Source organism: Solanum dulcamara, chromosome 2 (genome assembly GCF_947179165.1).
Source record: "Solanum dulcamara chromosome 2, daSolDulc1.2, whole genome shotgun sequence".
Classification (NCBI taxonomy): domain Eukaryota; kingdom Viridiplantae; phylum Streptophyta; class Magnoliopsida; order Solanales; family Solanaceae; genus Solanum; species Solanum dulcamara.
In genome coordinates this window covers 70,239,757-70,251,758 of record NC_077238.1, presented here as the reverse complement: position 1 = coordinate 70,251,758, position 12,002 = coordinate 70,239,757, and the positions used below count along the sequence as shown (strand labels likewise).

At 36.3% G+C, this 12,002-nt stretch overlaps 1 protein-coding gene across 1 annotated transcript; it reads left to right on the top strand.

Moving 5' to 3' along the window:
• Positions 1–10,470: 10,470 nt before the first annotated feature.
• Positions 10,471–11,430, top strand: LOC129872614 (MADS-box transcription factor PHERES 2-like). Its single transcript, XM_055947557.1, has one exon. It carries the CDS (start codon positions 10,471–10,473, stop codon positions 11,428–11,430), a length of 960 nt encoding a protein of 319 aa, XP_055803532.1.
• Positions 11,431–12,002: the final 572 nt, after the last annotated feature.

Here is a 12,002-nt window from a genome sequence, read left to right as displayed (position 1 = left end):
CTGACTGAAATCTATGGTGAGATCTATCATAGGACTCCTGGGGTCTAAAATGGCACCCATCATGCCTATCTTCCTACCTGGACCTTTTGCTGCTACCCCTTTGACCTTACAACGGAACTGCTTGAACGTGCGGGCATGGTTTACCACCTCTAGAAATAAGTAGCTTGCTAAGACTAAAGACTGAGTCTCGATCCATAGCTGGAGCCTCAAACCCCTAACGAAGTACCAAACTTTCTTATTCACAGTAGGTAATATCATGGTGGCATGCTTGGAGAGATTGTGGAATTCAGCCTCATACTCTGACACTGTCATAGAACCCTGCTCCAACTATGAGAACTGATCTCAGAGCTGATCTCTGAAGCTCCTGGGATAAATCAGGCCAAGAAGGCCTTTGAAAACTCAGCACATGTCACTGGTGGAGACCCAGCTGGCCTGGTCTTTAGGAACGTATGCCACCATTTCCTGGCGGGACTGTCTAATTGATAAGCGGTGAAGTCATCTCCCCTCAACTCTATGAAATCCAAGGTATGTAGCTGCTCACGGCAAGTAAGAAGAAACTCGTGGGCATCCTTACCCATAGACCTAGAAAATATCGGCAGTGATAGTCAAAGGAACACCCCTAGCAGCTTCTTCTCCTATAGTGACATAACACCCTCCCAATTATCAGGCTAAGAAGTCGATGCCACTAGTGCAGGCGAGTCCTATAGTGCTGGAGAACCTAGAGTTGGGGCCTATCGTATGTCTCTAATGGCAACTAGTATCTAGGAGAGCATCGCTTGTAGGTTTGGGGTTGCTACTAGCCCTGGCGGTGGCTGGGCTGATCTTGGGCCCATTGACTACTAATGTAATAGAGCTAATGAAGGCTCCACCTCCATCTCTGGAGTATGTTCTCGGTCCCAGGCTGGTGCTGCAGCCCAGGCACGACCACGTGGTCGGCCTCTACCTCTAGCGCGTGTGCGAGTCATTCTTAAAAGTGTGGAATAAGTGAGATATCCAGAAACCAACAAGACACACACTGCACGAAAGTGAGACAAAATAGACGTATTCCTAAAGACATCCTGTAGCCTCCCCAAGATAAGTCACGAACATCTCCGCACCGATCTGCAGGACTCTACTAGACGTTAGCTTTGTACAATTGAGACTGATGAAACAGGGGCTCTGATACCAACTTTTCACGACCCTATTTCTCAAGTCATAATAGCATCTACTATATCCCACCAGTAGTCACGTAATGACCCGTTAGGTAATTTTGAGAACGAGTCTTCCTCCTTTAATAGAAGACCCTTTTCGTAAATTTAAGTTGAAAATTTTGGATCTTTCGGTAACTTTGGTTAATTAGTTGAGGGATAATTTTAGTGAATTAATTTAATTGATGGGATAAAGTGTTAATTTATTTAATATCCTATACCACTTTTCTTATATTTATTAAAATAGGTTAGTATGGTTTGTAAATTTTAATACATAAGTAGTTTTAATATATAATATGATGGCTTAATACCATCAGATGTAATGAGAGAAAAAAAGAGAACAGCGATGCAGGCGAACACAAAAAAAAACTGGAGAAAAAAAATACGGAGGAAGAAAGAAAAGAAAGGGGAAAAGAAAAATAAAGGAGAAGAGAAAATAGGGATTTTCATTCCAAAGCATCAAGGTAATTATTCTCATCCTTTCCATTAAATTTTAATGTGATTATGAACATATTTTTAGGGTATATTGGTGGAGAAATAACGCTAAAATAAGAAAATATGACCCTAGAGTTCTTCACATAAAATCTTGATTTGGGAGTCGAATAACAATCCGTTTTAGCTGAAATTTGACATGTGAGTTTATTTTATCACGAGTGAATATAATCGGAAAGAAAATTTCATATTTGAATTCAATGAATCGGGATGACTTTTTGACCTAATTTTTTATCCGAAAATAAATATAGCAATATGGGTGTCATTGGATTCGTATTCTTATGAAAATTATGTATTTGAACAGATTTTAATCATTAGGTAGCATTATGAAAGGCTCATGTTTTAAAGAGATTATTTAATTTAATTGAGGTTTAACCCTAGTTTTGAAATTCAGAAAATATGGGCATTGACATGTTAAGTGGCCTCATGATTAGGAACGTGTTTATAGATTTGCTTAAATTTTTGAGTCTAGGCTAGACATATGGTAATAAGAGTGTTGTTAGTTTCGAAAATATTATTGTGATTATTTATTTGACTAGATTACGTTGATTTGGAGGCCCAACAAATTTTGTAAAATTTTCTGATTTTTTTGATAAAAGGGAAGACTCAAGTCCCGGAGTGATTTCTTGATTAATTGAGATAAGTGAATTTCTAAACCTCAGTTTAAGCTTGTAGATGCTTGTATTTCTGTGTTATGTGTACTAGGGAGTAATGAGAATTAGATTGGGTTATTGACTGTATGATTGGCCTTAAAAATAGAGATGAGGGGTATAAAATGGTGATCTAATGACATGTATTGGTGGAATTGATATGTTGTGATTATGGTTTATTTTGGACATGTGAAATGATTAGGTTGATGTGAGATAAGAAAAATTATTATTGTTGTTATGTTATTATCGTAAATTATATGAACATGAATTGATTGCATTGGTTCTGACATATTGTGTTGAGACTGAAAATGATATGAAACAAAAGGGATCGGGCCACATGCTCCATGGCAGGTATTATGAAATAAAGGGGTCGGGCCACATACTCTGTGGCAGGTATTATGAAATAAAGGGGTCCGCTCCATGGCAGGATATATATATTAAGGGGATGGACCACACGCTCCATGGTAGGTTATATGGACAGAAATGTCCCCCATGGGTTCCGGACTGTAATTTAGCGGATGTGTACCGATAGGACAGACATGCATCATCTCATTGCATTGCATTACATTTTGTAGATATTTGTGAATTCGTGTTTACCCTTTTATTGCTCTGTATATGCTGAACTTGACTTGATATGATTCATTGATGAGACTATTGATAAGTATTCGTGGACTGTATTACTGTTATTATTGTACAAGTGTAGAGTTGGGCTAATTTTATACAGGTTGTAGTTAAGGAGGTTTGGTCGGGAGGACAGGAGTACTTGTATCTATTGAACTTTGCTTAGTTTTAGTTATACACTTGCTGAGTACCGTGTTGTTTGGTACTCACCCCTTGCTTCTACACTTGTGTAGGTTGTGAGCGCGGACCTGCTTGATATCCTACTATTTTCTACTACATCCGAGGCTATTATTCTGAGTGTTGAGGTAGCTATTACATCTATCAAGTGGACACCTCTTACTCTTTATTATGTTTTAGTCCTATTCTACAGATAAAGACATTGTGACTGTATTTTCTTTCATACTTCGGTAATGTATTAGTGGCTTGTATATGTGACAACCAGTCTTGGGGAATTTGAGATTATGTATTTGTCTTTGAACAAGTTAAACCTCGCTTTATCTTAATTACTTCTATATTCACTTTTCGTTGAGTTTTAGGCTGACTTATCTTGGTGGGTTGAGATGAGTGCCATCACACCCGTATGTGGGTCATGCCAAGTCAAGCCGATTCATATCCCGAAACTATAAGTAATAGTATGTCAGGATAGAATACCAATATATCTATCTAAAATAGCAATGAAAATAACAGGAGCATACATGAATTGTGGAAGTAGCTATATATATACACAAATCAAAATGAATCCCTCTTAGAACCTGGAAGTCACCTGTACAAAGCTACTAGTAAAAAGAGTACAAGTCCCATAAGTGGACCACGGAACAAAGTTGTATCAAAAAGTAAAAGACAAGCAAAATGTATATTTGGAAGGAGATGGGTAAATCCAGGATGCAATGTGCTCACCCTCGCCTCTGAACATGACCGTAGCTGGCTTGAACTTAATGCCGGTAGCTAGTACTCAAACCTACATCATGAAAATAGATGCAGAGTGTAGTATAAGTACCAAAATAATAAGTACCAAGTAGGCATCATAGGCCTACTAAGCAAGATAAGCAAAAGTAAACTGAAATGCGAGTAAAATATCACAACCCAAGACAGGACAACAAATAAAAGTAGGTATATACCCGAGCATACAAGAAAAAAAAGAGAAAGAATCTAACTAACTCCGCTGGGCTCCCATAAACCCGGTGGGTACTCTCGTGCACAAATAAGGAGTAACCACCTTTGATGGACTCCCGTAAGCCCGACAAATGCAAGAATAGTTGAAGGAGAAAAAGAACAGAACTGAAGGATTCCATTAATATCACCATTTCTCAAAATTGAACCAAACCATATCAAACTCTAACACCTCAACTTACAATTGATAGTAGACGAAGACTTAACCGAAGGTTCATCAGGAAATTAACCACGTGCAAGTTGGACTATGGACTGAAATTGGGTAACTGTAGCTAATGAGTCGACATGAGTGGGCTAGACCACGAACTTTAACAAGGTAGTTGTAACGAAAGGTCGAGCATGGGTTAGCTAGACCACTGACTGTAACCGGGTAACCATAGATAGAAGCCTGAATGCAGTTAAGCTAGACCACGTACTGAAACTGGGTAACTGTAGCTAAGCCATAACACCAGTAAGCTGGACCACGGAATAGAACTGGGTATTTGTACTAAGGAACCGATCACAAGTAAGCTGGAACTGGGTATCTGTAGCTAAAGGATCGAATAAAAGCAAAATCAATGTCCAATTATGCGTCACGAGGAGTGCCTCCAAACCAAATGCCATCAATATGTCATTCCAGCCCAAAAAAATATATCCTGAATCACCGAAGAAACTTTCAAAAATCAAGGACCGAATGATACAGGGTCGATAAGAGAGTAGGGTATTATGGAGGTAACATCACAAGCTAAGTTACTGCCTAGCTAAAGCTCAAACTATCAGACTCAGGTCTACTATATCAGTCTACAAGGAGCTAATCATCTGAAACAACGTCGAAAAAGCTCTAAGGCCCAATGGCACCCAAAATCACACAAGTCTAAGGAAACACTAGTCTAAGTATAGATTAAGGCCAAACATGCTTCCAAACATATAACCACAGGCACAGTATTCACTACAAGGAATGGATGATCAATAATAACAGGAGTCATGCTTACATAGTCCAATAATTACCCGAAATAAGGCCTAGGACATGGATTCTAGGAAATTAGCATGCTCGACACCAAAACCCCTCCAAACTCATACAAATCAATGTACAATTGCCTAAACATGCTCAGTCTTACAAGGGAAAAATTATAGCCTACATGAAAGCCGACCATGCAGGCTCTAACTTATAAAACTGGAGCTTTTCCCTTCCGAGCGGCCTTCGAATGTTGTCATGCTATCAACAATAGAATCACAATATTAATATGATTGTTATGACACTAAAATCATTGAATTCAAATACAAACTAATTTTAAGTTCTAAAACTGGAAAAGTGAGACCAGCGTCTGGGATTATGAAATTGACCCCAAAACTAGGTTCTAAAACCCCAAGCTCAAAATAAGAATTAGAACACAATTCGGGGTGGAAAATGATGTGAGATGAGCATGCAACTATACTCACAAAATTCAACTAAAAGACCAAAAATGGCAGCATCTTGATCACTTTATTCCAAAAAAATGAGACCCTTCCAACCCGAACAAATTACACTACGATGATCCATGCGAAAACCCCCACAGTCTAGCCTCAAATATCACTCAAAACGGATTTAAATTTGTTAAGTTACAACCTTCACAAAATCCACAAAACACAACTCCGAAAATCACTATAGCAGTGACTAAAAATTAATTCTTCCCTCCACAAAGATTCCCCACGCGTTTCTGAGCTCACCTTAGCTTCCTTACGAAAATCTTTTGAAATTTTCCCTTTGAATCGCTTAATTTGGCCTCAAGATAATGAAGAAAACAATGTTTGAAGATTAAAGAGTGCCTGAAAATTGTGTTGGTCTTTCATTAAAAGACCAGGACAATGGCCTTCACGAATGCGACTACAATGCTCCACAAATGCAGAGGCCAAGAAACTTGTCGTTCGCGAACATCATCGTAGGCACATGACCACAGAGGCCAATGACTCAAGCCTCAGCGAATGCAGAGACCAAATTCCTAGACCTCCATAAACAAGGACTTGGGCCTGCGATCGCGCAGAGCAAATGGTACTGCACCAGATATCAGCAAAAGGTGAGTTTTACACCAAGTTCAAAGACTCCGATGGGGTACTCGAAATTCATTCGGAATCTCATACGCGCAAATGAGATATGGTACCCTACTAAATTTGGTATTTTGGACTCAATAACGTAGTTAAAATTTTATAAGATCTCATTACGTCTGAAAGTGGGTCCCACACCCAAAGGTTATTTTCAGTCAAATTTCATAACTGGCCTCAGAATTAGACTGGAAGCCTCAGGAAGCAAATGAAGGGTCATTCTAGACCAAACTATCACAATCATGGGGCATATGAAAGAACAATTCCCATGCTTTAGTTTAGCCTTATATACCTTATATGCTCCTAATTCTTGAGAAAGATGAGATCATTGGAGGAAGAGATGGCAAGAATCCATTTCTTGACCCTTAGAGGTGGATTTTCTTGAAAACCTATAGATTCTATGGGTAAAAGACATTAATTAGTGTTAAGATGAAGAAATTATGGAATTCCATGGTCAAACCTTACATTGGATGATGGATGAACCTAGGAGGAAGTTAGTTTCTTGAGAACTTCTCTTTCTAGGGTAAGTATTTGAACTAGGAAGATAGATTACGTCTTTGGGGTTTTATTAAAAGGATTAAGAAGCGCGGATGCCCAAAAAATGCTTCGGGTACGCGGCCAATGCACGGATAGGTCACTAACCGCTACTTCATTGTGCTAGCGCACGGAAAAATCCTTGGGCGCGTGGCAAGACAATGCCCAGTAAAGTGAGCATAACATTTTACTCTAAACTCCAATTGATGCAAACTTGGTGGCATTGGAAAGAATAATCATAGACCTTTAATTTGATGGTTGATGGACCACCTAACTCTTTATATGCTAAGAGATATGGTCTTTTGAAGTTGATACAAGTAAAATCTTTTACCGAAACTCATTCAATAAGGAAGATTTCAACTCGACTTTGTGCTAGAGGATGCTTATGACCTTAATTCATCTCCAAATCTATTCTCAAACTAAATAATTAACCTCCACAAATGCACCAACTATGAATCATTTTGTACAAACCCATACACATATGAAGGATGGCTAGGTCTTAGCTTAAGTTTTTTTGAGGTGTTACAATAAGACTAGAATTGTAGTTCTGATGCGCGTGTCTTGTTTGGATGTTGGTGATGGAGTGCATTGCATTGGTTGAGCATTCTGACATGTTTTGTGGTACTATCCTGACTCATATATTTTATTTTCACTACTATTTTAAAAAAAGCATATTTTACACACTATTACTAGTTTAAACTAATTTTACTCTTAAAACTAATTTTAACGAAAGTTGTACCTACATGATCACTCGATAAACCAATTTTTGAGATATATGAGGCATTGAGGAAGTGCTCCTTTTCTACTTGAAATATTTGAGGCATCTGGGATGTACTCAATCTTTTACTTGACTAGCCAAAGCATGGTTGCCCTTTCTTGTATTATTTGTGGCTACTCATTCCTCTAGTACCACGATGTAGAGAACTTGATATAAGACTTGGTTTGGGTCCTGACTGTGTATAAATACTTCACGCATCCCCTATGGGTCCCCTTTAACCATGTGTATCATTGTATCAGATGAGGAAGCTATATCTGTCCAACCTGGTAGGCCTAAGGTCGAGATGGGTCTATACACTTGGTTACATATGGTACTTAATTATTGACAGTTACTAATCGTTCAGATGATACTAGGTTTACTACAAGCATGCATTCATATGCATCATTTATCACCAGTATAGTTGTTTGTTGTTTTTTGTTTTTTGTTTGGTCCCCCAATTTATGGGGGTCAGGGGTTATTTTTGTTGTTTGTACCTTCCGAGTGTATGGACGTCCGATTGGTTATTATTTGATTATAATTGTGCATATCTGGTGTTGCATTGGCAAATTGTTAATCTCGTGGTTTATTCTTGACTTGTTGTTGGTATTCCATGTTAGGTTGAGCTAGATTAGACTTTAGATTAGTTAATGGTCTAGTGTTTATTATTAGAGATATGTCCCTGTTTAGTTGACTACTTTAGTACTTCCTTATTGCGAATAGGATGTTGGATTTGGGTCTTCAGGTACATTCTTTGACTCAGAATCCTTTCTCCTTATCCTACTTCTTCACTTACTGCTTGTTCTTTCTTATTATAGCTCTTGTTTGTGTGTGTATATATATATATATATATATATATATTGTTTAAAATGCTTTATTTATGGAGCTTAGTCGACCTAAGACTACTAAGTACCATTTGTTTGGTACTCATACTACACTTTTGCACCCTGCAAATCATAGTATGGGTTATCGCGGCTGATTTGGATTTCGTGCAGAGCAGCTTGGATTCAGATATTTGGTGAGATCCTAGCGTCCGGAGCTAGCTAGAGGCTTGTCCTTGAAACACATATTAGTATAGGCTTTTAGACAGTCAGTTTGATTCAACATATCTTTAAATCAAATATTTGTCTATTTCAATTTTATTTAATAGGCATATTCCAGTTTACCTTTTGCATTTAATTATCTTTAATTGTTTTTTTGGATATCTTAGTGTCATTCGAGGCCATAAGGTTAGCTTCGGGTCACTTTTAGATCTAAGCACCATGTCACAATTAGGGGATAGTCCCAGTTTGTCATAGGGCCATTGCGTTAAACCCAAGAGAAATTAATGTAATTTATTTGACAATTAGCCCATATGATAGAGAGTTGGAAGGAGAATACGGAAAGAGAATTTGGAGGCACATCACCTTGGTTTATGGAACATCTTACATCGACTAGTACTACGTCAGTCTAGATCACTCTCATAGGACCCATCAAGAAGTATACTTTTAGTATAGAGGTCAAAGATTAGCTTCGGTGTGTAAGAAATAGGATCGGGGCGTCCCATAATCAGACACTACTTGGGTTGTCAAAAATGATCATAATTGTCGGCATCATTTCAGGGTTGCTCATTAACATGGGCAAGTTGATTTTTGCTATGATCACTAAGAGGTCTGTTAGGTTAAAGGGTCCATTCCCTTTTCCCTGCTTGTCCAAAAGCTATGCCAAAATGAGAACGTCCACACAGTCTCACTGGTTAAAAAAAGGACCCTTCTCGAATTTCCTGCGTAAGAGAAATATTTTTTTTTCATTTTCCCACATAAGAGAAATATATTTTTTCCAAGGTGGGGCGAATCCCAGCAACTAGATAGACCAATTTGTAAACTCAAGCACTTATCAGTGGTATTTTTAATAACGACAGGATGGGTCATTACATTTAAATGGGTTAAACTAAACATGACAAAAACTTAATAACATTGTCTTTCTTTCTTCCTCTCTGGTTTAAACAGATTGACATTAGCTAGAAAGGATCAAAGAAACTTATATGTCAATCCTAATATTATTAAAAGTTATTTTATTTACCATAAAAAGAAAAAAATTCATTAGAGTAATAAATTTACATCTGCATTTGATAAAAATTTAGTAAGACATTTGAAACTAGTCTCCCTTCATCTTGAGTATTTTTCTTTAAATGAACATAAATTTTCTTTTAAATTTCACACAATTGTAAACACATCATTTTGATGTGTGCAAATATTTCAGATTGATTTGTCTCAAAACTAATTTAGAAAAATATATAATGTGAATCGAGTGACAGGTTGGTGAGTATTGGACATTAACAAAAATATTTAAGCAAGATTAAGTTTCAAACATATTTGAAAGCAATATAAATATTTTACTAAATATGGTTTATCCAAAATTAATAAAAATAATAATATGCTTCTACAAACGTTATAACATCTACAATCATACATAAATCGCCATTTGATATTTAAAAAGTATTTGTGTTTTTAAAAAATTGACCATTAAATTGATTATTTTTGCTCATATTCAAATATTGTCAAAATTGATATTTCAAAATTCCTAGCCAATATTTAAAATGGCCGTGTTTCAAAATATTTACTTTTGTTCATCCTTCAATTAAAATATACTTTTCAAAAAAACACTTGATGAAGGAAATGAGTAAATTATGACCATATTTTGTGGAGACTACTTAGATTAAACCACATTAATATTTTTCCTAATAAGTTGGTGAACATAAGACTAGAACCATAAAATAAATATATTTCTAGATGATTTTATCTAGCTGTGTATCTAATATCCCCTCAGTTAGTATTTTTCCAAAATAGTTCTTGCTATCAAAAAAAATACGTCAAATTCAAACTATTCAAAAATTTAGAGAATGCAAATATTTTTATATAAATAGGAGTTAATCCTAGGCAAGAAAAAGCACAACAACTACAACAACAACAAAGCAATTGGATACTAGATACCCAAACAAACAGATGTCTCTTCCCCTTTAATCATGGAAAGAAACAAAGTTAACTTCACTTTGATTGAAGATGAGAGTAAAATAAAAGTCTCATATCAGAAAAGACAAAAAGGTCTCTTCAAAAAGTGTAAAGAAATCAAAACACTTAGTGATGTTGAAGTGGCTGCTGTTGTTTATGGTCCTTACAGAAATGAACCATACATATTTCAAAATAATGATGCTGCATGCAACACTTTTATAAAGTTTAAGGAGTTGCCGACGTTGGAGAAATCCAAAAATATGGTGACAACAGAAGAATTCACCGAGCAAAGGATCAAAAATTTGGAGGAACAACTACAAAAAATAAGGAAGGAAAATAGAGTCAAGAAAATGACAAATGAGATGTATGAGGTGTTAAGTAGAAAAAAAGTCTTTGCTGAAATACACCCTTACCATCAGAACGACCTGAGTCACGTGATCAAGAAAAATCTCAAAGAGGTACGTGAATTAATGAGAAAAAATGTTGATGGAGAGGGTTCTACATCGAATGTCCCTCAATCCATTGTTGAATCAATGGTAACTGATAGGACCAACTCTCGAGGGCCAAGGGATCCTTCTCCTCTATTGTTTTCACAAATGTTTCCTCTAGTGGTTCCACAATTATTTTCTCCAATATCTCACCAAATGACTATTGGAGAAAATCCTGGAATGGCCCCTCTAATGCCGTCAACAATAGTGGATTCTCCAATGCCTTCACCAACGATGGCTCCTCTAATGTATTCTCCAGTGTTTCCTCCAATGACACGAAAAATGGAACCTTCAACGGATATCCCTCCAATTGGTGTAGCAACATCAATGAATAATCCTTCAGAGGATATCCCTCTAATTGGTGTATCAACGTCAATAAATAACAATCTGAATAAATCTGACGCCTTATCACCTAGTCCTACATTATCTGGGTTACTAAATTGGAATGATGACGTAATGACTTTATTGGATGACCCATTCTCTTAAAAATGTTAATGTACAACATCCAAATCACACCATAACTTCCAAGGACCAATGTGTGTCTTGTAAATTAGTATTGTTTTCTATGTCCATGTTGTTCATTGAATCGTTTATGTCTTTTACTAATTTGCATATCTAGATTGTGTCATAGATCTCTCAGTATCACTTTTCCTTTGTCCTCATTTGAGTGTCCTTCTATTGTGTTTTATTATTTATTTCAAACTTTGTTGTTTCATTCACTTATTAAATCTATGGACAATTATTTAAATGTTTACTACATACTGAAATATTTATTTTTGCTTTTGCTACTATTGTTATTGAAATATTGTTGTTGTTAGTATGATTTTCAAAAATGATCTCTTACACTTCAAAATCTAACAAACCAATTTACATATTGGGTAAATTTTTATTTTGAAACTTTCTGGTGTAAACTAGTAATGTATCTAAAATTAAAAGGGACAATTTCAAATATATACAATAAACTAATTAGTTTGCAATAAATATAGTCATATTTTATTTACATAAAAAATAGTCAAAATCCTAGGAAATATATATTGACTATACACTGACTATATAAT